Genomic DNA, 27,827 nt, shown 5'->3' on the forward strand with positions numbered 1-27,827 from the left:
GGCATGACAAAGACTCTCGAGTAGAAGGCAATCCACATATTTGACGAAGAGCAGAATCAGAGATACTGGCTGGCAATTTTACCCTCCTTGACAATATAATTTTGTGCAGGGAAGTCTTCGCCTTTGAAGTACCTATCCAGCATGTCCTTAGTTCCAGCAGCATACCGCAACTGCACAATTTCCCCATTTTCTTTCACAAATAAGCATTTAATGAAACGGAGAGAAGAAATAAAAGAACAGGAGATGGACTGATATGGAGAAGCATTCAAGAGTTTAAATACCTGAGCATCGATTGTGGTGCCAGAAATATGAGGTGTCATTGCCTGGTTTGGCATGTATCGCCATGGATGATCCTTGGGAGCTGGTTGTGGATACCACACATCACCACTATAACCTGAAATTATGAAGAAGAAAAATCATTAAATGAGGGAATGAGAAGGATAAGATAATCCTTTAGTAATTAACCCCCCCCCCACCTCTCAATTGTACAGCAGCTGCCTGACGACTCAAATAATGATTTTCATGGAAAACAACAAAATCAGATAAACTTGAACTACTTATCCGCCGCAGATAAACTTGACCAATTGGAACAAACAAAAAGCAATCCAGGAGTTAAAAAATAGAGGACATAGTGTTTCAGATAGATTTCCCTTTAATTGTTCAAAGGCAATCACCAAATTAGCAAATCTGCCATTGAGTCAGTGCACTATCTGTAGCTGGTCATCGAATCCATCCACATATTATGTTCACAATATGAAAATGCAAATATTCAAATTACCTCCAATTTGTCCACTGGAGCATGCTTCAGCAACTGCTTGAGTATCCATAATTGCCCCACGAGCATTATTCACAATGAGAACTCCCTTCTTCAACTTTGCAATCTTTTCTTTGTCAAACATCCCTCTGAGACATTAGAACAACAATCTGAGAAAGTTACAAAAGTAACAAGAAATACAAATCTGTGACAACGAAAAGTGGAAAATAAATAATTTTTCTTTGCAATGTGAGATTATATAGGGATATGATACATAACAAAATATTATACAGCATAGTTCTGAGGCTCCAAAACTGTCTATTCTCGGCCTGCAGTTTTTCAACTGTCATCACATAATGAATACACGTATAGTAAAGGAAGGAGGAATATGTAGACTTTGTTCCCATTTGCTTCCTTTTTCAGGGCGCAAAGAGAGTAGTTGTTACACTAGGACATTAGTCCACATATTACCCCTAGGGCAAAATGGTTCAGCATCTGTCCACCTCCTACTCATGTGGGTCTTAATTGAAGCAGTTCAAGGGCATCATTTTTCTCTCCTTCAGGGGAACTGGGAGGAATTTGATCCTCACTGATGCAACATTTTACATTATCTTAAAGGACTGATCATCCCCTCTTTGATGGTCTTGCCTCACCATTATTCAATAAATTTCAACTTAAGTACTAAAATATATGGATTTTTCGCATGTTTTTATGTTTCCATAAAATATGTCAAATGAGGAACACAAAGTGGAAATCAAAAAACTATGCAAGCAATGTTAAAAGAAGGATCAATATACTAACCTATAAAGACCAACAATGATGAATTACCTTCAGGATGAGTTAATGCCTAGAGAATATGAACATCGGTGATGCTAAATTGCTTAAAATATCAATCCAATTGTTTTAATTCGATGATCCATAGAACTATATTGAACTAGTTGTATGCACAATACACAATCAAACAAATAAATCATAGTAATAAAATATTAGGGAAAACGAGGGGGATGTGGAAAAGAAGAGTCTATTTTGATTCTTGACCTTGTTTCTCTTGTAAATTATTAGTTCAAAACACAGCCAACAAAATATATGTTGAATAAAGGAAGAAGCTTGGGTATAAGATGAAGAGCATACTTTGTTTTCTCCGTTAAAGGCGTGTTGATAACAACTACATCACACTTTGGAAGCATCGCATCAAGATCCTCCTCAAATTTTGCCCCTGTCTCAGCCTCCATTTCTGGGTCCATCTTGAGCCGATCATGATAGAGGAGATTACAGTTGAAAGGCTTCAACCGCTGGAGCAAAAGCTTACCAATACGTCCGGCACCAACTGTTCCTACTGTCTTCCCTTCAAGATCATATGATCTATAAGAAATACCAGCAACATTCCAATCCCCGTTAACCACCTGATTGTGACCAGCTACGAAATTACGTACGAGGATGAGGATTCTCATAAGCTCATCTTCTGCAACCGAAACAACATTACTTCCAGTGACTTCAGCAACAGTTAGACCAGCAGCAGCTGCGGCTTGCAGGTCAATATGATCAGAGCCAATTCCAGCAGTTAAAAGAAGTTGTAAATTTTTGGCTTTCTTAATCCTCTCAGCCGTAACATATGCCGGGTGGAAAGGAGTTGATATTAGAACATGGAGATCAGGAATATGTTTTTCAAGCTCTGCATCAGCAAATAATCATTCAGGAAAAAAGCATTAGTTAACAAACTAAAGAAAAATAATAATCCATTAGGAAAGAATGAAGGAATTCCATAAATAGACAAAATGTTCTACGGAATTGTCTCTTAAAATTATGGACTACTTAGACAAGTATAAAATTTCATGCCCCAACTGTGATACTCACATGGTATATATGCGGATCATTCAGAATCATTATTAATGGGTTCCCCTCAGGGCATCAAAAAAGATTCACCAGCCACAAATTAATCCTTAAGAAAACCATTACCCAATGACTAGCCACTTTTGTATAACCTGAGACAATTTTAACATGCTAAATGACTTCAAAAACACTAGAGAAACAATGATTCTCAAATCAGGATCCAATTGACTAATTTCTGAGGAAACCAGCTCATCATTCAGAAGAATCCATGCTGTCCTGAATCAGTTGTGATGAACAAGTGCTTTTGTACCCTAATGATGTAATTTCACATTTTCTGGAATTGGTCAAATATTGTCTGATGCATTCCAAGGTTGACTTGACATAAACGAACACTATGTTAACGCAGGGACTATTTCATTATAGGAATTTTCATTCCAGATTAGCTCAGGCAATAAAACAAGCAAAAGATAAAATACAGGCAGAAAATATATTGTATGCTTACCACAATCGGGCCCTTCTTTGTCATCAGTGACAATGTACTCATGGCCTTGTGATTCCAGCCACTCTCTTATGCCCAAAGCTCTCTCCACAGAGCCCACAAAGTTGGGATTCATCTTGACATATTCGTTAGCCTTGTAGAAAACACCAACTATTTTCTTGCTTCCAGGAGATGCCTGTATGCGACAAGAAAGGAATCAGAATCAATAAATCATACATAATGAAATGCATAGCTCCAGTAGAATTGATGCAACAAACTCTTGAACCATCCCTAGGAGGAGACAACTGTAGCTGTAAGTTCTGTTAAGCATAAAGCCATATAAATTTTGTTATCCATTACTCATTAACCCAAATAATAAATTTGAATTGGAGAAGGGAGGAGCTAAAGTTGATTCAATATCATGCACATGTAATTTAACCCATTAAATTTACAAGGTAAAAAATATATGATCTTTATGGGATTAGATATTAAGTTCATGATAGAGTATTTATTGTTAAAAAAAATTATCAATGGCAGTAAATATAAAAGCAATTTTCATGAAAGCCATGTCTATAACAGATATCTAATTGCTTGATATAGAGCTTGCAAGGAATCTGCAGAGACTGCTGTATGAACACCTCAAATGTGGGCTTGTTAAAGCACTTCAATGCATAAAACAAACAGATTATGGCACCCATCGAGATATTTGTATGAGCACTCAAATACGATGATAATGGCAAGGTTTTTCATCCGAAAGATACGAAACTCATTGCCAATTGAAATCAAGACATTGGGATTGGACTTGTCCTAGGAAACGAGGCTCATAGATAAAGATCAAGATTTTAGTATTAGAGCTATTTTGGAATGTACAGCAGTGTAAGAGAAGTCTTAATATGGAATCACTGGACATATTAAAAAAAAAAATCAAAAGTAATGCAGATGTAGTACTAAATTTAGTCACAGAATGAATCACTGAGAATTATGTAAATGTAGCACCCTTCAACAGAGGAAACAACATTAAACTAATGAAGCTACCGATGATAGTAAATAACTTTGATTTGAGTATATAAAGGACAAACTTGGCAGATGGGGAAGATGGGTTTGGCGACTATATGATTGTTATATGGATGCAGAGGCATTGAATTCTGGACTATCCTATCAATAGAACCCAGATTTGCGAAGTTTGAGCCCCATGCCCAGTTGGATGATATCAAATACATTTCTCTACTTATTGTAGTCTAATAGGGGAGAAGAAGCAAATCAGCCAAGATGATTGTCATATACACATAACTTAGAATTATAAGGGCCGAGATTTGTCCATGAGGATGTGAATTCCTATTGCAGATTGAGCAAATTTCCGCAGGTAGTGTAATGTAAATTCAACATGCACAAAAAGCAACAGACAAGAGGGATTCCACTTCACAGTGGCATATGCCATAAGCTCAGAAAAGGGCACAAACCAAAAGACCCATTTGTAAAATCAGTAAATTGTTTTGGGATAGACATCCATATTTATATGAAGGAATCCAGATGCATCTGACATATACTTGACATTCGTTAGATAAACCCCATTTTATCCTTTAATCAGTTCATTGGATGGTCCTATTTGCTAGATACCTATAATAGTTCAGTAATAAATTCTGAAAAATACATGAAATATTCTATTTACTAGTTTGATTGTTGGGGTTCCACATCGCAAGGCGGAAGTAATTAGACTTATAGGTACTTAGGCACCCTCTCCTTAAGGGCTAGTTTTAAGGATGAGTTTTACCCAAGTCCCTAATATTGATGGCATTGCAAATTTGTAGCTTAGCTACTCAAATCTGTTAGTCTGTAAGCCATAATATTACAAGAAAATAGAAGAACATTTTGTGGGTATTCATGATTTGTAGCCGATTGAAGAGAAACAAGCATCAATCAGTGCTTCTAACAGTGAAATACATCTCCGGCCACCGGAGAAGGTAAAAACAAGACATACTGTTCATGGGTAAGAATGGGAACAACTGAAATTCCATAATAAAACCAAACCATCATTGGGGAAACGTAAGCTACCTAAATTTTGTTTAAATATTGAATCTATAACTTCACAATGATGAGGGAAAATTGAAGAACAGTAGAACCATAACAGGGAGACTAGAAGAGCATTTACATACATGAAGGGCTCTGGAGATGGGTGATGAAGCAGCGACGGTTTTAATGACAGACGTAGCAGCGACGGTTTTAATGATAGACGCAGCAGCATTCATCGCCATTGCTCTCTCTCTCTCTCTCTCTCTCTCACGGAAGAAGAAGAAGAAGAAGAAGAATTTCTCAGTGAAGAATGAGCACACAAGGTGGTTTTGGACAATTGGAGAATGCTCTGCAACTCTGTCTCTACTCCCTACTTATAAGGAGCGAAGCACCAAAGATGATGACTTTTGAGACAATAATAATTCTCTCTTACTTCCGGAGACCCTGACGGCATGCTTCGTATCCGTCGGAGGTGGACATTTTCTCGGATTATTTTATTTGAAAAGACAGTGATCACATCACCCGCGGGTGAGCCTACTGGGTCACCCGATCAAATCACATGGTAAAGAATGGTATCTAAGGTATCTAAGTATAAAAAAACGTATGCTTAAATTATCAAAATGCCCCTTGGATTGGGTGAAAGGTGACTATCGAAGGTTATGAAACACCCCTACTGTGATGTCACTCGTGACTCAGTAAGAGACTTTTATTATTATTTAATTAATTAAAGATTGTCTTTTAGGACCCTTCGGGGTCATGCGCTGGGTCGGTCCACCCTGACCAATTGATTCTTAGTCTCCTTACTGCTTGGATCATTATTTTTCATTATTTTTAGTTTAAAATACCAATATCTAAAACTATAGTCCCTTGCCCTTTGATCGAGGTCCAGTGGTGTTGCCCTTTGATCGAGGTCCGGGGCAAAGGGGGGTCTCCTCGGTGGAAGAAAGCGTGACGCACAACCACCCCTTAGAAAAGTATAGTAGTAAAGTACTATACTACTTTGCTACTTAAAGATGTGGCTTCATGCATGCATGTATGTATAGCCTTGATATTTGTTCTGTTATTCTACTCGGCTGCTAAAGACGAATATCATGGTCTTAGTGTACGGTATTGGATCGGATATCGGTCATCTATAAAATCGATACAATATCTATATGGATTGAACGTATCAAACAAATTTGCTCTTGGTTTCTCTTAAAAAAAAAAAGGATTTTTGACTATGTTACCTTCTGTCTGTAATAGTATCATCGATACACTACTTATCCGATATCATATCAGTTTTTGAGTTGATTGATATTTGATTCAATACCATGCACTAAAACCATGTCGGTAACTAGTTAGTACTCTGGTTGTCCTGACTCTAGAGGATCCGGATTATATTCATATGTGCAGAGGTTTTCCACGACATCAGTGGAAGAAACCCCACTAGTAAGAGGGTGGGTAGACAAATCGAACTTTACCCAAAAAAATATAGAAAAATAGACAAATCGGATGGAGGAGAATCTTTATGCCACGTACACTGTTTAAATGACATGTGTAAGAGAATGTATAAAAAACTAATAAATTAATAATGGGATCCATATTCAACCCAAAAAATTAATAATGAGACTCAACATATTTCTTTAACACATGTCATGTAAACAATGTGCGTGATTTTTTTAGATGGCAATGGACAGAGAATGAGAGGCAAACCCGACAAAACAAGTCACCCAAGAAGCCAAAAACAACGAGAATTAAGGACACCAGCTCAAGGGAGTAAAACTGCATAAAGAATATTAAATAAAAAATAAACCGAACCAAGAATTCCACAGGAGCCTAAGGGTTAGGGGGAAGCTTGAGAATTGTACTGGAATATCCCAAGAAAAGGCAATATTAAACTGATTTTTTGACGAATTCTTTGAAGGATTTGAGCAAAAAGGCTTTTTAACATATGTCAAAGGAGATGAAGGCCCAAATATAAAAAAATGAGAGTGAGAAGTTGTTTGAGAAAAAGATTTGCACTGAAAGATCCTAAGAAGTGATTAATCATTTCACGTACGTGAAGATTCCCTGAACTGGACTCGACAAATCATCCAATAAGGAGTTCACACGGGTCAATATATATTTGAGAGGGAGTGACACCCTGACATCATGTGCTCCTTTTTCCTATTTATATTTATCAAAAAGTATTTCTGGCTTTCTGGTATGGCACAGAGAGGATACTACACCATTTGGCAGGTAAATTTGCAGGCACTGGTTAGCTTGACCGAATCAGACCGGAATAACCCAAACGTTTTGTTAAACGTATCGGGCACAGGCCTGGACCAAATACTATTCAGTCGTTCCCTGTGCGAGGGTCCTACCAATGGGCGTTCAACCGGTATCAACCGCCTAATAGAACCAATTAAGCCCGGCCCCTAAGAGCCCAAGGAAGCCCTATTGGTGCTGACTTGTTATTGTTGTAGATAAATTTGATGAATTTCTGGGTGTAAGAAGCAGGCACATGCCCTTTATCATCAAAGACTGGTAACCGATCAACCGTTTATAAATGGGACATATCTAGTCTATGAGGACTGAGTATTTAGACAGATTGATCACGGTAAGGGATTCTACAGTGAGGGATCAATTAGGCACAACCGGCCCGTACCAACCAATTGACACCCTTAGCCCAGAGATATTTCATATTGCATAGTTTCTTTCTTTAATTTTTTATTATTATTATTTTCTTCATGTATGGCTTTATAAATTAGTTGTGTTAGTGCCAACTAATGGTTTATATATCATAAATGTCTTTGACTCTTTGAGTAATTGGGATCTTTAACTTGAGATTCAAACACTCCAATTTTGCAGGTATTAACTCAGTAAATATGATGATCAGCTGCATCAAGAAGAAAATTTGCAAATTCCAAATCTTGTCCAAAGGGACTTAATTTTGATCTCTCTCTTCTTCTATACTACTTATTATCTGGTTTCTTTTTCTTTCTTTTTTCTTGGGATTTGGAGGGGTAAGGGTGTTAAAGGTTGTACCATCATTTCCCAAGAATGATTTTTCAGATCTTACCTCTGCATTCTATTCTAGTAATCTGTTTGAGCTGAACAATTCCAATGTTGGTATGGCTTGTACTTTAGCAAACCAAGATTTGATCCAACTATGACCTAAAGGGTACAAATGATAATTGAGATAAAAAGCGAAAAATCATAAAGAGAGTGAAGAATTTTGGATGGAAATAATAACCAGTGTCCAGTAAGGTCTCAGCAAGAACAACTAGAAAGTAATGGGAGTGAAGGCTTTGGATGGAGATAATAAAGCTTCAGGAAACAACTAGAAAATAGACGGAGCAGAATTAGAGATGCTCTGCATCAGTTTTCTGCTTCAGAGCTCTAAATATCAAAATTAAATCCCTTAAAACTAAATAAAGGATTTGTTTTAAAAGGTAAATGCAATATCTTCAGATTCTGAAATGAGTTTGCAATCTTCTTATTCAGGCTCTGTTTGAAACTATAGACACAAAGACTTAAAAAGGGTGCCCTCGCACCGATTGATGCAAACAAATAGGATTTGGAGTGGATACTCTGTACTTTGTATCCAATTAATATATTCCCTATCCAAATTTCACCCAAGTATTCAAATTTGAATATGTCAATTCAGATATCCAAGTTTGAACAATAATATTAGATTATTGCTTATAATATATAATGTATATTGACAATAGATTTAAACATAATTATCGATATCTTGAAATATAGTCAGAGTGAATTCACAGTGCGCATCGATATCTGAACTTTTATTTGGTAACCAACTGTGGCCCTGGGAACCAAAATACATCTGAATTCATATCAGAACTTTTTATGTCTCACTACAATCGCAAGGATAAGTGAATTCCTGTTACACTGAAATATGTGCTTATCAAATGCACAAACCAAACTTTATATATCCACAAAGCTCATACAGTAAATGAAATAAAAAGGAATAGACCAAAACAATAGGAAAAACACTTTTTCTATGCCAAACATGGGAAATTTCAGTCACAATAGTTTTCCTCAGCTACATTATTCAGAAAGCATTCAGTGAACCGGCTTAAATTGCATGAAAAAGTCTCTTGAGTAGAAGGCAATCCGCATATTTGAGGAAGAGCAGAATCACAGATACTGGCTGGCAATCTTTCCCTCCTTGACAATGTAATTTTGTGCAGGGAAGTCTTCGCCCTTGAAGTACCTATCCAGCATGTCCTTGGTTCCAGCTGCATACCTCAACTGCACCAATTCCACATTTTCTTTCACAAATAAGCATTCAATGAAACAGAGAGAAGAAATAAAAGAACAGGAGATGGACCGATATGGAGAAGCATTAATCAAGAGTTTAAATACCTGAGCATCGATTGTGGTGCCAGAAATATGAGGTGTCATTGCCTGGTTTGGCATGTATCGCCATGGATGATCCTTGGGAGCTGGTTGCGGATACCATACATCACCACTATAACCTGAAATTATGAAGAAAAAAAAATACATTAAATGAGGGAATGAGAAGGATATGATAATTATCCATGAGTTAAACAGTAGAGCACATAATGTTTCAGATAGGTTTCCCTTCAAATTGTTTAAAGGCAGTCACCAAATTAGCAAAGCTACCTTTGACTCAGTGCAGTATATGTTGTCTTATTTGCTCTTCAATAAACTGTTTGTTTAAACTGTCCACATATTATGTTCACAATCTGGAAATGCAAATCTTAAACTTACCTCTAATTTGTCCACTCTCGCATGCTTCAACAACTGCTTGAGTATCCATGATTGCCCCTCGAGCATTATTCACAATTAGCACTCCCTTCTTCATCTTTGCAATTTTTTCTTTGTCAAACATCCCTCTGATACATTGAACAACAAATTGTTTTAATTCGATGATATATAGAATGATATTGAACTATTTGCATTCACAATACACAATCAAACAAATAAATCAAAGTAATAAATATTAGGGAAAAAGAGGGTGATGTGGAAAAGAAGAGTCAATCTTGACCTTGTTTCTCTTGTAAATTATTAGTTCAAAACACAGCCAACAAAATATATGTTGAATAAAGGAAGAAGCTTGTGTATAAGATGAAGAACATACTTTGTTTTCTCCGTTAGAGGCATGTTCATAACAACTACATCACACTTTGGAAGCATCGTATCAAGGTCCTCCTCAAACTTTGCCCCTGTCTCAGCCTCCATTTCTGGGTCCATCTTGAGCCGATCATGATAGAGGAGATTACAGTTGAAAGGCTTCAACCGTTGGAGCAAAAGCTTACCAATACGGCCTGCACCAACTGTTCCTACTGTCTTCCCTTCAAGATCATATGATTTATAAGAAATACCGGCAACATTCCATTCCCCATTAGCCACCTGATTGTGACCAGCTACAAAATTCCGTACGAGGATGAGGATTCTCATGAGCTCATCTTCTGCAACCGAAACAACATTACTTCCAGTAACTTCAGCAACAGTTAGACCAGCGGCAGCTGCAGCTTGTAGGTCAATATGATCAGAGCCAATTCCAGCAGTCAAAAGAAGTTGTAAATTTTTGGCTTTCTTAATCCTCTCTGCCGTAACATATGCCGGGTGGAAAGGGGTTGATATTAGAACATGGAGATCAGGAATATGCTTCTCAAGCTCTGCATCAGCAAATAATCATTCAGGAAAAATGAATTAGTTAACAAACTAAAGAAAAATAATAATACATTAGGAAGGAATGTAGGAGTTCCCATAAAATTTGGAAGGAACAAAGGAATTCCATAAATAGACAAAATATTATAAGGAATTGCCACTTAAATTTATGGAATACTTAAGACAAGTATAAAATTCCATGCCCTAACTGTGATACATGGCATACATGCGGATCATTCAGAATCATTATTCAGGCATCAAAAAAGATTCACCAGCCACAAGTTAATCCTTAATGATTACCCAATGACTAGTCACTTTTCTGTAACCTGAGACAATTTTAACATGCTAAAAGACTTCAGACAACTCTCAGGAAACAATGGTTCTCAAATCAGGATCCATTTGACTAATTTCTGAGGAATCCAGCTCATCATTCAGAAGAATCCATGCCATCCTGAATCAGTCGTAATGAAGTACAAGTGCTGTTGTACCGCAATGATGTCATTTCACATTTTTTTGGCATGGATCAAATAATGTCTGACGCACTCCAAGGTTGACTTGACATAAACGAACATTGTGTTAAAGCAGGGACTATTTCATTATAGGAATTTTCAGTTCAGATCAGCTAAAGCAATAACAAGCACAAGATAAAAATCTAGGCAACAAATATATTGTATGCTTACCACAATCAGGCCCTTCTTTGTCATCAGTGACAATGTACTCATGTCCTTGTGATTCCAACCACTCTCTTATGCCCAAAGCTCTCTCCACAGATCCCACAAAGTTGGGATTCATCTTGACATATTCGTTAGCCTTGTAGAAAACCCCAACTATTTTCTTGGGAGATGCCTGTATGCAACAAGAAAGGAATCAGAATCAATAAATCATACATAATGAAATGCATAGCTTCAGTAGAACTGATGCAATAAGCTCTTGAACCATCCCTAGGAGGAAACAACTGTAGCTGTAAGTTCTGTTAAGCATAAAGCCATATAATTTTTGCCATCCATTACGCATGAACCCAAATAACAAATTTGAAATGGAGAAGGGAGGAGATAAAGTCGATTCAATATCATGCACATGTAATTTAATCCATTAAATTTACAGGGTAAAAAAATATGATCTTTATGGGATTAGATATAAGTTCCTGATGAGTATTTATATTTTTTTTTAAATATATCAATGGCAGTAAATATAAAAGCAATTTTCACGAAAGCCCTGTCTTTAACAGTTATGTAATTGCTTGATACAGAGCTTGCAAGGAATCTGCAGAGACTTCTGCATGAACATTAGATGCTGGAGTTGGACACCTCAAATGTGGGCTTGTTTAAGCACTTCAATGTTTAAAACAAACAGATCATGGCACCCATTGAGATATTTGTATGAGCCCTCAAATACGATGACAATGGCAAGGTTTTTCATCTGAAAGATAAGAAACGTATTGCCAATTGAAATCAAGACATTGGGATCGGACTTGTCCTAGGAAATGAGGCTCATAGATAAAGATCAAGATCTTAGTATCAGAGCTATTTTGGAATGTACAGCAGTGGAAAAGAAGTCTTAAAATGGAATCACTGGGCATATAAAAAAAAAATGAAAAGTAATGCAGATGTAGTACTAGATTTCTTCACAGAATGAATTACTGAGAATTATGTAAAGGTAGCACCCTTCAACAGAGGAAACAACACTAAACTAGTGAAGCTACTGATTATAGTAAATAACTGTTATTTGACTATAAAAAAGGGCAAAACGTGGCAGATGGGTTTGGTGACTATATGATTGTTATAAGAATGCAGAGACCTGGAATTCTGGACTATCCCAATCAATAGAACCCAGATTTGAGAAATTCGAGCCCCATGCCCAATTGGATGAGATGGAATACATTTTTCTACTTATGGCAGTCTAATAGGGGAGAAGAAGCAAATCATCCAAAATGATTGTCATACACTTAATTTAGAATTTTAAGGGCTGAGATTTGACCATGATCAGGTGGATGATATCGAATACACTTCTTGGGTCAGAGAGATGCAAGGTGGGACCATTGATCAGTTGATCCAGACTGATGAGCATATACACAACTTAGACTTATGAGGGCTGAGATTTGTCCCTGAGGAATATGAATTCCTCTTGCAATCGAGCAAAGTGCTGCAGGTAGTGTAACGTTAATTCAACGTGCACATGAAGCAACAGACAACATGGATTCCAATTCACAGTGGTATTTGCCATAAGCGCATAAAAGGACAGTAACCAAAAGATTCATTTGTAACATCAGTAAATTGTTTTGGGACAGACATTCATATTTATATGAAGGAATCCAGATGCATGTGACAGATAGACGGAGATTCGTTATATAAGCACAATTTTAACCTTTGATCAGTTCATTGGATGGTCCTATTTGCTAGAAACCTAATATATAGTTCAGTAATAAATTCTCAAAAATACATGAAATATTCTATCTACTAGTTTGATTGTTGGGGTTCCACATGGAAGGTGGAAGTAAGAATCCAACATCAGATGTGAGTAGCCTGATGTGGAGACTTATAGGTACTTGGGTATTCTCTTCTTAACGGATGAGTTCTACCCAAGTCCCTAACATGGATTACAAATTTGTAACTTAGCCACTGAAATCTATCGCAGAGAGTGAAAGAAAACAGGGGGAAAATATCCAAAAATGGAGAAAAACAGACAAACAAGGACCATCTTCAGTTCTATGTTTAGTGGCTATTCATGATTGGTAGCCAATAGGTCAGAAGAGAAACAAAGCACCAATCGGTGCTTCTAACCATGAAATACATCTCCGGCCACCGGAGAAGGTAAAAACAAGACATGCAATTCATGGGTAAGAATGGGAACAACTGAAATTCCATAATAAAACCAAAACATCGTTGGGGAATCGCAAGCTACCTATATTGTGTTTAAGTATTAAATCAATAACTTCACAATGATGAGGGAAAGTGGAAGAACAGTAGAAACATAACAGGGAGACTAGAAGAGCACTTTACATACCATTGCTCTCTCTCTCTCTTTCTCCTTTTCTCTCACGGAAGAAGATGAAGAAGAACTTCTCAGTGATGAATGAGCACACAAGGTGGTGTGGACAATTGGAGAATGCTCTGCAACTCTGTCTCTACTCTCTACTTATAAGGAGCGAAGCACCAAAAGAGACCCCTGACGGCATGCTTCGTATCTGTCGGATGTGACATTTTCTCGGATTTTTATTTTTTTTCTCGGATTTTTTATTTGAAAAGTCAGTGATTACATCACCCGTGGGTAACCAGCTACATCAGCATATCAAATAACATGGCGAAAAATGGTATCTAGGGTATCTATGAATACAAAAAAAAAAAAAAAAACTTATGGCAAAATTATAAAAGGGTGAGCGTTTTCTGTGAGGGATCGTGGCCCCAATGCGTGCAAGGGCCAATGAAGCATCATGAATTCAAGGGGGTGGGATTTTCACCTTTTATTAAGGTTGGGGTGGTTATTTTACTTTTCCACTGTTCTACACGTGGGCGGCACACTCCCCACAAAAATCTTTTTTTCTATTATCAAAATACCCCTTTGATTGGGTGAAAGGTGATTATCGAAGGTTGACTCCATTATGAAACACCCCTCACTCCCTCAGTGAGAGCATTGCCTTTTATATTATCATTATTATTTAATTTATGTATGGCTTTTAGACAATTATTATTTAATTAAAGAGAGGCTTGGCCCTTTAGGACCCTTCCGAGTCACTGTTACACTTGTACCAACAAAGAAGGAAAACACCTCCCACCCATCAATGAGCATCTTGCTATGTCATGCCCCGGATTCGGCTCTTCTCCCGGGATCGGGGAGTGCCCGGAAGCATCCAAGGGCTTGGCTGTGCCCCACACTTCCCGCTGTACTTTAATAGAAATTAGTCTCTTGCAAAGTTTTAGTTCACGGTGTGTGTCTGGCATCGAACATTGTTGATATCAATATGATACTAATACGAATTGGAAAGTATTGATTTGAATTGATTGCAAATTCAAAAAAAATATAATTCTATTTTAAGTGCTTACTTGTTGAACACTTGGTCACGGGTTCAAGTCTAGAAAACAGTCTCTCTAGAAATTTGGGTAAGACTGCGTACATTTGGCCTTCCCCAAACCCTACTAAACGCGAGAGCCTTGTGCATTGGGTACGACCAATTTTTTTACCAATATGGATGGACTAATAGAATACCAACATCTAAAACTATGGTCCTTTACCCTTTGAGCGACGTCTAATAGTATTGGCCCTATTTGATAGTTTGTCGACGTTTCGGGGCAATGAGGGACTCCTCAATGGAAGAAAGCATGACGCACACTCACCCTAAAGAAAGTATAGTAGTGAAGTACTACTATTTCTTTCTACCAAAAAAAATATTTTACTTCTACCATGCTACTTGAGGTGTGGCTTCATGCATGAATGTATAGCGTTGATATTTGTTCTGCTATTCTACAGGGATATCGGCAAAGACCCTGTCAAATACAGGAATAAAGGATATTTTGATACCAGAAGCCACAGATCGTATTGGAGTAACCCTTTTGATGTTCTTTGTGCTTTGGGCACAGGCTATGCCCAGACACATGGGAGGTGGGCGAAATGATCACCCCGCCCCCTGAATGGCAAAAATAACTCCCCCATATGTCTGAGCGCAACCTGTGTTTCGGCACAGAGAACATCAAACCATATAATCTTATTATTATTTTTAACCAGCAAATTAATGACCTCTGAAATTCCTACATAGGAAAGCCTAGCTCGTTGTGCTACATGGACACACATGATGTGGCTATTCCAATGTCCCATGTGACCTATCTTTTCACAAATTTTGGACCCTACTAGGCTGCCTTTGTAGCATATAGTGGGTCACCCAAATAGGCCTTCTTATGTGGGCCACCAGCCCATGAAATAAAAGGGACTAAAATGGCAACCCCTAGCATTATAAGAAAATCTAATTATATTTTTTTTATTAAGAATAAAAATGTTAGCATTTGTTTTTTTTTTTAAATTAAAAAAAAAATAAAATAGATATATAGTAATTCACATTCTCATAAGGAAAATAAGTAGTCTTTGGCATGATTGGAGGAAAATTATCACCTCCGTTCGACCGCCGTCCTAGTTCCTCTAATAGGGGATGGTGGACCCCACCGGCGGTGTTTGGGCATGGGTAGAGAGGTCATTTCAGCCCCCTTTGTTTGGGAATGGCGGTCACAAGCGGAGGTGATAAAGATCCATGATTGGATGTTGAGAAATGATATTGTAGGTAGTGAGAGAAATACGCTTCTCTGGGAGTGGAGTAATAGTAAAGATCACGTCCACTTATCAATTTCACAAATTTAACAACAAAAATGGGAAAAAATTTGCTGCTACAAGGCTAGCAGCTAAAGAAATGGAATAATTCACTTCCCCTTTGGGTTCATAAATACCCTCTTAGGTTTTAGTATTTTCTAATACCCTTTAAGATCCCATTTCCTTGACTGCCAACCATGTAACAGGAACTTTCCTGCTACTAATGTAGTAGCAAAATTTTGTCCAAAAAAATGTATCAATTTGACAAATAATTATCACCTCCAATTTGCGGGCACCTCCAATACCTCTAATAGAGGGGAGTGGACCCCACCTTGGGTAGTGTTTTCGGGCAGGGGGTAGGGTGGTCATTTCCGCTCCATGTGAGGAATTGGAGGAATTGGAGGGGGCAGCAAATTGGAGGGGATAACGATTATTCATGTATGCTCATGAACAGAGAGGAGATTACACCATTTGGCAGGCAAATTTGTAGACAATGACTTTCATATTCAGTATGATAGTTTATATGACTAAGATGGATACTGTTAGGAAATACAAATGCAAATATACTATAAGGTGTGTCAATTCTAGCCCGCACCGGCTAGCCCGATTGAAAAATACCCAACCAACCCGAACCATTTGTTAAACGCATCAAGATCAAGCTCGAACCAAATACTATTCAGTCATTCCTGATTCGAGGGTCCTACCCAACGGGCGTCTGACCGGTATCGGCCGCCTAAGGGTTTGATTAAGCCTGATCCCCTAAGAGCCTGATTAAGCCCGACTGTTGCTGACTTGCTAAGTTGCTATTGCCTGTTTAATGCCTGTTTAGAGATAAATGTCCTAGTAGCAAGTCTATGGCCCGCCTAAAGCCTGTTTAGCCCGATTAAAGACGGATTGTTGACCGACCATTTATATATGAGACTATGCCTAGCATATGAGAACCAATTACTTAAACAGATCGATTTTAGTGTGGGATCCTATCCCAGACCAACCGGTTGACACCCCTGGCATAGATATTTCATAGTGCTTTGGAGGTCCTGTATTTTCTCTTTTTTTTTTTTTTCTTATTTTGTTTTGAAAAAAATGATGATGTGTTGCCGATGTCCTTCTAGGTGACCGATGACGAGTCGAGAAGGATAGAGTAGCAAGCAGATTCTGAAACAAAGGCAGAGATCATGGGAGTGTTGCGAAATATGTTTGATAATCACATCCCCTGCTCAAATAAGAGGTCATGAGTTCAAACCACCTTGGGGCCTATCCCCATCCCCTCTATTATACAAGCTCTTAATCCAAAAAAAAAAGATAATCACATCCCTGAGGCCACAGATATTATATTGGTCCCCATATAGTGGTCGAACCGGTTCTTCAAGGGCTCTTTTTCGAATTAGCCCATTGGAGTAAGCCGTTATGAGTATGATCAGATAAGGGTAATTAAATAGGAACTTTTATTCACCTTAATTCCATTTCTCACTTTTAAGTGAGTTCCTGTTACACTTGAAGGATGTATGTGCTTTGCAAAACCACAAACCCAACTTTATAGATCCTCAAAGCTTATACAGTAAATGAAATAAAAAGGACTAAACCAAAACAATGGGAAAACACTTTTTTTTATGCCAAACATGGGAAATTTCAATGACAATAGTTTCCCTCAGCTACATTATTCTGAAAGCATTCAATGAACCAGCTTAAATTGCATGAAAAAGTCTCTCGAGTAGAAGGCAATCCGCATATTTGAGGAAAAGCAGAATCAAAGATATTGGCTGGCAATCTTTCCCTCCTTGACAATGTAATTTTGTGCAGGGAAGTCTTCACCCTTGAAGTACCTATCCAGCATGTCCTTAGTTCCAGCTGCATACCTCAACTGCACCAATTCCACATTTTCTTTCACAAATAAGCATTCAATGAAACAGAGAGAAGAAATAAAAGAACAGGAGGTGGACCGCCGATAGGGAGAAGAATTCAATAGTTTAATTACCTGAGCATCGATTGTGGTGCCAGAAATATGAGGTGTCATTGCCTGGTTTGGCATGTATCGCCATGGATGATCCTTGGGAGCTGGTTGCGGATACCACACATCACCACTATAACCTGAAATTATGAAGAAACAAAAAAATACATTAAATGAGGGAATGAGAAGGATATGATAATCCTTTAGTAAATTATCCATGAGTTTAACAGTAAAGCAAATAATGTTTCAGATAGGTTTCCCTTCAATTGTTTAAAGGCAATCACCAAATTAGCAAAGCTACCTTTGACTCAGTGCAGTATATGTTGTCTTATTTGCTCTTCAATAAACTGTTTGTTTAAACTGTCAACATATTATGTTCACAATCTGGAAATGCAAATCTTAAAATTACCTCCAATTTGTCCACTCTCGCACGCTTCAACTACTGCTTGAGTATCCATGATTGCCCCTCGAGCATTATTCACAATTAAAACTCCTTTCTTCATCTTTGCAATCTTTTCTTTGTTAAACATCCCTCTGATACATTGAACAACAAATTGTTTTAATTTGCTGATATATAGAACGGTATTGAACTATTTGCATGCACAATACACAATCAGACAAATAAATCATAGTAATAAATATTAGGGAAAAAGAGGGTGATGTGGAAAAGAAGAGTCAATCTTGATCTTGTTTCTCTTGTAAATTATTAGTTCAATACACAACCAACAAAATATATGTTGAATAAAGGAAGAAGCTTGTGTATAAGACGAAGACCATACTTTGTTTTCTCTGTTAGAGGCATGTTCATAACAACTACGTCACACTTTGGAAGCATTGTATCAAGATCTTCCTCAAACTTTGCCCCTGTCTCAGCCTCCATTTCTGGGTCCATCTTGAGCCGATCATGATAGAGGAGATTACAGTTGAAGGGCTTCAACCGTTGAAGCAAAAGCTTACCGATACGACCTGCACCAACTGTTCCTACTGTCTTCCCTTCAAGATCATAGGATTTATAAGAAATACCGGCAACATTCCATTCCCCATTAGCAACCTGATTGTGACCAGTTACAAAATTCCGTACGAGGATTAGGACCCTCATAAGCTCATCTTCAGCAACCGAAACAACATTACTTCCAGTGACTTCAGCAACAGTTAGACCAGCAGCAGCTGCAGCTTGTAGGTCAATGTGATCAGACCCAATTCCAGCAGTTAAAAGAAGTTGTAAATTTTTGGCTTTCTTAATCCTCTCGGCCGTAACATATGCCGGGTGGAAAGGGGTTGATATTAGAACATGGAGATCAGGAATATGCTTTTCGAGCTCTGCATCAGCAAATAATCATTCAGGAAAAACAGCATTAGTTAACAAACTAAAGAAAAAAAATAATACATTAGGAAGGAATGTAGGAGTTCTCATAAAATTAGAAAGGAACAAAGGAATTCCATAAATAAACAAAATATTCTAAGGAATTGCCACTTAAATTTATGGAATACTTAGACAAGTATAAAATTCCATGCCCTAACTGTGATACTCACATGGTATACATGCGGATCATTCAGAATCATTATTAATGGTTCCCCTCAGGGCATCAAAAAAGATTCACCAGCCACAAGTTAATCCTTAATGATTACCCAATGACTAGTCACTTTTCTATAACCTGAGACAATTATAACATGCTAAACTACTTCAGACAACTCTCAGGAAACAATGATTCTCAATTCAGGATCCATTTGACTAATTTCTGAGGAATCCAGCTTATCATTCAGAAGTATCCATGCCATCCTGAATCATTCGTAATGAAGTACAAGTGCTTTTGAACCCGAATGATGTCATTTCTCATTTTCTGGCATGGATCAAATATTGTCTGATGCACTCCAAGGTTGACTTGACATAAACGAACACTATGTTAATGCAGGGACAATTTCGTTATAGGAATTTTCATTCCAGATCAGCTAAAGTAATAAGAAGCAAAAGATAAAATACAGGCAGAAAATATATTGTATGCTTACCACAATCGGGCCCTTCTTTGTCATCAGTGACAATGTACTCATGGCCTTGTGATTCCAGCCACTCTCTTATGCCCAAAGCTCTCTCTACAGAGCCCACAAAGTTGGGATTCATCTCGACATATTCATTAGCCTTGTAGAAAACCCCAACTATTTTCTTTGGAGATGCCTGTATGCGACAAGAAAGGAATCAGAATCAATAAATCATACATAATGAAATGCATAGCTTCAGTAGAACTGATGCAATAAGCTCTTGAACCATCCCTAGGAGGAAACAACTGTAGCTGTAAGTTCTGTTAAGCATAAAGCTATATAAATTTTGTCATCCATTACTCATGAACCCAAATAACAAGTTTGAAATGGAGAAGGAAGGAGCTAAAGTCCTCAATATCATGCACATGTAATTTAACCCATTAAAGTTACAGGGTAAAAATATATGATCTTTATGGGATTAGATATTAAGTTCCTGATGAGTATTTATTTATTTATTTTTTAAATTTATCAATGGCAGTAAATATAAAAGCAATTTTCACGAAAGCCCTGTCTTCAACAGATATGTAATTGCTTGATACAGAGCTTGCAAGGAATCTGCAGAGATTGCTGTATGAACATTAGATGCTGGAGTTGGACTCCTCAAATGTGGGCTTGCGCACTTCAATGCATGGTTTGACAAACAGACTTTGGCACCCATCGAGATATTTGTAAGAGCCCTCAAATACGATGACAATGGCAAGGTTTTTCATCCGAAAGATACGAGATGCATTGCCAATTGAAATCAAGACATTGGTATTGGACTTGTCCTAGGAAATGAGGCCCATAGATAAAGATCAAGATTTTAGTATGAGAACTAAAATCACTGAGAATTTAAAAAAAAAAAAGTCACAGAACGAATCAAAAGTAATGCAGATGTAGTACTAGATTTCTTCACAGAATGAATTACTGAGAATTATGTAAAGGTAGCATCCTTCAACAGAGGAAACAACATTACACTAGTGAAGCTACTGATAATAGTAAATAACTGTTATTTGAGTATAAAAAAGGGCAAAACGGGGGCAGATGCGTTTGGTGACTATATGATTGTTATAAGAATGCAGAGACCTGGAATTCTGGACTATCCCAATCAATAGAACCCAGATTTGACAAGTTCGAGCCCCATGCCCAATTGGATGAGATGGAATACATTTTTCTACTTATTGCAGTCTAATAGGGGAGAAGAAGCAAATCATCCAAAATGATTGTCATACACATAACTTAGAATTTTAAGGGATGAGATTTGACCATGATCAGGTGGAAGGTATCGAATACACTTCTTGGGTCAGATATATGCAGGGTGGGACCATTGATCAGTTGATCCAGACTAATGAGCATACACATAAGTTAGAATTATAAGGGCTGAGATTTGTCCATGAGGACTGTGAATTCCTCTTGCAGATTGAGCAAAGTGCTGCAGGTAGTGTAATGTTAATTCAACGTGCACATGAAGCAACAGACAACAGGGATTCCAATTCACGGTAGTATTTGCCAAAAGCGCAGAAAAGGACAGTAACCAACAAGATCCATTAGTAACATCAGTAAAACAAGAAAATAGAAGAACATTTTGTGGCTATTCATGATTCGTAGCCAATAGGTCAGAGGAGAAACAAAGCACCAATCGGTGTTTCTAACCATCAAAGCACCAATCGGTGCTTCTAACCATGAAATACATCTCCGGCCACCGGAGAAGGTAAAAACAAGACATGCAGTTCATGGGTAAGAATGAGAACAACTGAAATTCCATAATTAAACCAAAACATCGTTGGGGGGAATCGCAAGCTACCTAAATTGTGTTGTTTAAGTATCAAATCAATAACTTCACAATGATGAGGGAAAGTGGAAGAACAATAGAAACATAGCAGGGAAACTAGAAGAGCATTCTACATACCATTGCTCTCTCTCACAGAAGAAGATGAAGAAGAACTTCTCAGTGATGAATGAGCACACAAGGTGGTTTGGACAATTGGAGAATGCTCTGCAACTCTGTCTCTACTTATACGGAATAAGGAGATAAGCACCAAAGATAATGACTTTGAGACTCAATAAATTCTCTAGACCCTGACAGCATGCTTCGTCTCCGTCGGATGTGACATTTTCTCGGATTATTTTATTAGAAAAGAAAGTGATTATTTCACCAGCGGGTGAGCCAGCTAGCTCACCCGATCAAGTCACATGGCGAAAATTGGTATCTAGGGTATCAACGTTTACAAAAACGAATGTCTAAATTATCAAAATACCCCTTCGATTGGGTGAAAGTTGATTATCAAGTTGACTCCAGTATGAAACATCCCTCCTGTGATGTCACTCGTGACTATTATCCCCAAAAAAAAAATAAAAGATATTAGTGGGGTAACTGGTAAGGGAGTCGTTTCAGAAAAAAAAGAAATGGGAGATAAACACATAGGGTGTTAGTTTAGAATCCTAGCTTATGTTCACGTACGTGAGTGTACGAGAACAATTTTCAGTTGTTCAGATGGAATCCACTTTATGAATCTTATATGGATGGATTCCATGTGAACAGTTGGAAACCATTCTTATATGTTCACGTATGTGACGTGAGTCCAACTCGTTAGTTTATGGTATATGATCAACATATCTATCCCTCCCTTTTTTTTTAATTATTATTTATTATTCAATTTATGTGTGGCTTTTATGACCCTTCCGAGTCATTGTTACACTTGTACCAATAAAGAAGGAAAACACCTCTTACTCATCAATGATCATCTTGCCATGTCATGCCGGGGTCGGTTCAACCTGACCAATTGAATCCTTGGTCCTTACTTCTTTGATCAATTTTATTTTTTTAAGTTTAATCTTTGTCAAAAAGATTCTAGTCAATGGGTGAATTTTTTTCTTTTGAGAATAAGGTTGAGAATTGGTCATAATCGATGAGAATCACTCTGAATCTAAAAAACCGATATGATATTGATACGAACCAAACAATAGAAATTAATAGTATGTATTTGGTATTGATCACTGTTGATACCGATATGATATTGATACATACCAAACAATATTGATATTGAGTATCGTCGTTGATACCAATATGTATTCACCAATACAATATCAATATCTAAAACTATGGTCCCTTGCCCTTTGAGCAACGTTTGGTAATGTTGGCCTTGTTAGATAGTTACATGATTTTTGAGGTTTCGAGGCAAAAGGGGGACTCCTCAATGAAAGAAAAGCGTGACGCACCCCCACCCTCAAAGAAGGTATAGTAGTCAAGTATTACCCTACTACTAGTTTCTAATATCTAGTTTCTACCAGGGGAGGGGGAAAAAAAGTACTACTAAAACTTTGCTACTTGAGGTGTGGCTTAATTCATGCACAACAGTGATCTAGATTCTAGAATGGATCATTGTATTCGCCATTGCAAGGCAACTGTTGGATCAGAATCTGATGACCTTTGTATGAAACGTGTAGTCCTTTTGCAGAATCCATGGTTACTAGATGGACAGCTAGGTGTGAAGGTGGCTTGAACTTTGAACGTTCAAATTGATGACTTGTTTCATGTCCTTCCACGGAGCGAAGAGTCAGAGAGGGCATCTAGTATGACTCTAAATTAAGGTTGCATTTGGTGAGACTTTGGTGCAGTTCTTTTTGTGTTTTCTTTTTGGGACAAAGTTCGGCTTACCCAACTTGTGTCTGTGACTCTGCGTTAGTGTTTCTCCCACCCCAAGGCTTATATGGAAATGACCCCATGCCCTTCCACCCCACTTTTTCCATTGGGTAGTATCACTAGCTTATCCGGTGGAACGGTTAGGTTGTTGTATTGTGATCAAGTGGTCATGGGTTCAAGTCTAGAAACAGCTTCTTTGCGACAACAAGGGTAAGATTGTGTACATTATGACCTTCCCTAAACTCTGTAATTGCGGGAGCCTCATGCGTGCATTGGGTACGTCCTTTTTATAATCACTAGTTTACCTAGAGCTGGTGGCTTACCCAATTCTCTCCCCTTTTTTTTTGTTTAATTTTGAAAGAACCAAAAAGCATGGGAAGCACGATTGGTAGTACTAGTTATGTTTATACTCCCATGAAATGAAATGAATCAAACCTTCAAAATAGGCTTTGCACCTAGACATAGGAGCGCACAGAAGTATTGCACTACCCACATTAAACAAAAAAAGCGCATCTAAGTCAATGCCCTTGTGTGCATTCTCCTTGTCTCTCGTACTGGTGCAAACACTACATGACCAAACAACGATCTCTTGCCCATATATAATCACATTTTTTCTCTTTTTTCCCCTTCTATTAGGTGATTACTTTTTTTTTTTTAATAAAGATTTGGTGATTACTTATAACAAGAAAGAATTTTTATTATGTATACATTGACTAAATGTAATTTATTTCTAAATATAATAATAGCAATAATAAATAAAGGGGGAAGTTTTCATACACGGTTGTGTAAGCATGCATGATCGTGTCTCCTCTCACAAAGAGTTGAAAAAGTCATAAAACCCCACCCATTAATTAATGCCTTGAAACTCCCACCCTGTAAGCCGTGTATGAAAACTTTCCCCATAAATAAAAGAAAAAGAAATATAAAGGAAATTCTTTTCTTTTCGAAAAACAATAAAAATAAAAGGAAAATCTTGGTTAAGACAACTGCGCTGCCTTTTCCCGTATATTCTTCAAATTTGTCTCTCCACTTTCATGTAGATAAGGAATTGGTTGCAGAAACGCTATTACCACAAAAACTTTTGTGAAAAAGTAAGTGTTATTAAATGCAGCTACGAGTAGGGATGTAAATGGATATTCGTAAATCCGTATTCAATCCGCGTTCGTATTCGTTTAGGAAAATCCGAATTTGTCCAAAACTAATCGGATACGAATATGATAATCCCCCTATCCGACCTATTTTTATCCAATTCGTTTAGCAGTCTGACAATAATAAAATATCTGAAATATAACTCTGTGTTTGTCTATCCTTTTAAGTTACCTTATTGGATTTTGTTATCTTATTTTTATAAATTTATAAATTAAGATAATGTGATTCTTTTTCTAGATTTGCTATTGGTTTATATATATTATTTTATACAATGTGAATATGTGATACATGGAATTACATATCTATTAAAAAATCAAAAGTAAAAAACATAAGGGAATAAAATACTAAGAAAAGTAGAAGAAAGGATAGTTACTGAACTCTCAAGTCTCAACCCTAACCGTCATCATAAAAACGGTAAATATGTCAACGGATAGTTGAAAAATCGTATTCGATCCGTATTTATATCCATTTAGGAGAACCTGTATTTAAAAAATCACTATCCAAAAATTATCTGAATCCGTCCAAAAACCGATAGGATATTATCCGAATCCGTCCGAATATAATCGGATACGAATATGATAATGCCACTATCCGATCGAATTCGATCCATTTACAGCCCTAGCTACGAGGACAGAGCAACAGTTGCATTTGGCACCCAATGTATAAATCAAATTTTTTTTTAGTATGTACATTAAACAATCTTATAAATAAGATCTAATGCAATGGTCCACTCTAATTTGTAATTATCCATACTTATCTTTTTTATCCCTTTTATTTGGTGATTAGCTTTAAGTATACACTGGCTACATGAGATTTAGTTTCTAACTAATACCACAACAACAAGACTACTACTACTACTATTACTACTACTACTGCTACTACTACTACTAATAATAATAATAATAATAATAATAACAATAATAACAAACTCCATAAAATAATAATAAGCATAAGAATAATAATAATAATAATAATAATAATAATAAAATAGAAAAGGAAGTCTTCTTATTTTGGAAAAAAAAATAGAAAATCTTGTTCTTTTGAAAAAATAAATAGGAAATCTTGTTTGGACAGACACTTCTCCATGGCTTTTTCTATATATTCTTCAAATTTGTTTCTCCATTCTCATGGAGATAGGAAATTGATAATTTTCTTTCTTCTTTTATTCCCTTGCCTCACCTAATTAATTTTTATATATTTAATAATATTTTTTTATTTTCATCAAAAGGTGGACTTACATGAATTGTTTTATCGATTAACTTATCCACGTATAACCACTAAATATTTATTGTAATTCAAGGTCATATAAATCCTTGTACTAAAGAAATTTATTCAAAGAAAAAAATATATTATCATACTAAGGATCTGTTTGGTATCATTTTTCATTTTGTTTATGGCCAGTTTACAAAAAAAAAAAAAGGGAAAATATCACTTACCTCCTGAGGTATGACTTATGTACACTTTCACCTGTGAGGTTTGGGAAATTCCACGTACCTCCCCTGCTTTCCAAACTAAGTAACAAAAACACCCATTCCGTTAGTTGTAGACGTTAAAAATTAGAATTTTGATTTAAATGGCCAAATTGCCCTCATCTTCTTCCCCAGATCGTTTCTAAAAAACATGAAACCCTGAACTCATTTTAGGGTTTCAAAACCCCACTGCCGCCTTTAGCAGCGGCCAAACCAGAGGGTCAGCTGTCAAATAATGTTGATCTTAGGTAGCATTTCACTAGGATTTTGTCCAAAGATGAAACGAAATCCAAAAGTCGCGGCCTACGAAACGAAATCCAATCTTGGGGCTTACTGTGCCCATCTTCTTCTCTTCTTCTTTTACACCACCACCACCCACCATTGCCGCAGCCACCACCACTACCAGCCTGAGTCTCTCTTTCCTCCTATAGTCCTTTGCTTCCATCTTTTGGAGCTCAGAGCAAAGTAACCCCTCAAAAGCCCGCTAAATAACGCAAAGCTAGCGCCATTTTCCAGAGAAAGAGAAGAAAGAAGCGAGACCAGAGAGGGGGTTCGTTACTCAATTCGTAATTTCTCACTTACCACCCTCTTCACTCCCTTCTCGGCGTTCTGGAGTCTAATTAACTTAATTTGGTAAGGGCTGTTATCAGTTAGAAAGAAGAAGAATCAGCAAGAGGCAGCTAGTTCTATTTTTTGAAAACCCTAAAAGGTTTTTTTCTCTGATTCACAGTAGCCGATCAATTATACCGGCATCTCAGGCCAGGATTTTACTCGCTGGACATTAGAGGTCGTTCACCGGAGTTGTGGAGCATATGGCTACTACGGTTAACCACAATTTACAGGTTCCCACCTGCAATTTTTAAACCCTAAACCCATTCCGGTTCCTCTCACTTTCATTGGCAATAGATCTCGAGACTTCAAGGCATCTCATCCGATGGTGGCGTCTTTGAAAAGAATAGGGAAGAGGGCGCAGATGGAGGGTGGCCATGTGCATGAGTCGTGCTTTTTAAAACGCCACGATGGCAAAACCAGAGGGCCAGAGGTCTGGATGCTACTGGCGAAGGATTGCTGTGCTCCGGTGACTGCAATGCCGGCATCAAATGCTCCCCTGCAGATTCCAAAATTGACTGGCTTCAACCAATTTCTGCAAAATCTTCACTCCAACATGGCCAGAAAGGAGAGTGCGCCAAAGAAATTTTCAATTCTCAAGCTTTTGTTTTATAGATTAATGGTCCCACCTTGACCTTCATTTAAATCCTCTCTCTCTCTTCTTTGTTCTTTTTGTTGCCCTGCCCTTTTTTTTTCCCCTCCTTCCTCCACTTCTACTCACAGAATTTTAAACAAGGAAAATTGGGTCTTTTTTAAACAAAGCAGAGAAAGCATTACATGGGCTTCGCCTGCCAGTTCTTGCAGTGCCAGAAGAGGGTTCACGCTGTGCTGGCCAGCCTAACTCTGTACTTCGAATGTACCAGATGTACCCAAACATGAAATGCACCATTTCCCGTTTTGTTTCTGATCTCAGTTTGGTGATGCAAATCTACCAATTGCAAGGAAAGCTTCCCTTCATAGGTTCCTTATTTCACGTTTAGGATTGAAGGGTTTCAAACCCTAAACAATTT

The 27,827-nt window shown here is 37.4% G+C and overlaps 3 protein-coding genes across 3 annotated transcripts; all 3 read right to left on the bottom strand.

Moving 5' to 3' along the window:
• Position 1: 1 nt before the first annotated feature.
• On the bottom strand, positions 2-5,314 carry LOC122657066 (formate dehydrogenase, mitochondrial-like). Its single transcript, XM_043851824.1, has 6 exons — positions 5,216-5,314; positions 3,087-3,258; positions 1,886-2,426; positions 779-903; positions 282-394; positions 2-170 (listed from the first exon to the last, which is right to left on the bottom strand). Exons 1-6 carry the CDS (start codon positions 5,312-5,314, stop codon positions 57-59), a joined length of 1,164 nt encoding a protein of 387 aa, XP_043707759.1. The 3' UTR covers positions 2-56.
• A 3,649-nt stretch (positions 5,315-8,963) lies between these two features.
• On the bottom strand, positions 8,964-11,698 carry LOC122654140 (formate dehydrogenase, mitochondrial-like). The gene is made up of 6 exons (XM_043848117.1): positions 11,648-11,698; positions 11,372-11,537; positions 10,159-10,699; positions 9,789-9,913; positions 9,420-9,532; positions 8,964-9,305 (listed from the first exon to the last, which is right to left on the bottom strand). Exons 1-6 carry the CDS (start codon positions 11,696-11,698, stop codon positions 9,192-9,194), a joined length of 1,110 nt encoding a protein of 369 aa, XP_043704052.1. The 3' UTR covers positions 8,964-9,191.
• A 5,800-nt stretch (positions 11,699-17,498) lies between these two features.
• LOC122654141 (formate dehydrogenase, mitochondrial-like) lies at positions 17,499-27,706 on the bottom strand. The gene is made up of 7 exons (XM_043848118.1): positions 27,606-27,706; positions 27,238-27,316; positions 19,939-20,104; positions 18,711-19,251; positions 18,341-18,465; positions 17,959-18,071; positions 17,499-17,844 (listed from the first exon to the last, which is right to left on the bottom strand). Exons 1-7 carry the CDS (start codon positions 27,704-27,706, stop codon positions 17,731-17,733), a joined length of 1,239 nt encoding a protein of 412 aa, XP_043704053.1. The 3' UTR covers positions 17,499-17,730.
• Between the last annotated feature and the right edge of the window lie 121 nt (positions 27,707-27,827).

This window comes from Telopea speciosissima, chromosome 3, assembly GCF_018873765.1.
Source record: "Telopea speciosissima isolate NSW1024214 ecotype Mountain lineage chromosome 3, Tspe_v1, whole genome shotgun sequence".
Lineage (NCBI taxonomy): Eukaryota > Viridiplantae > Streptophyta > Magnoliopsida > Proteales > Proteaceae > Telopea > Telopea speciosissima.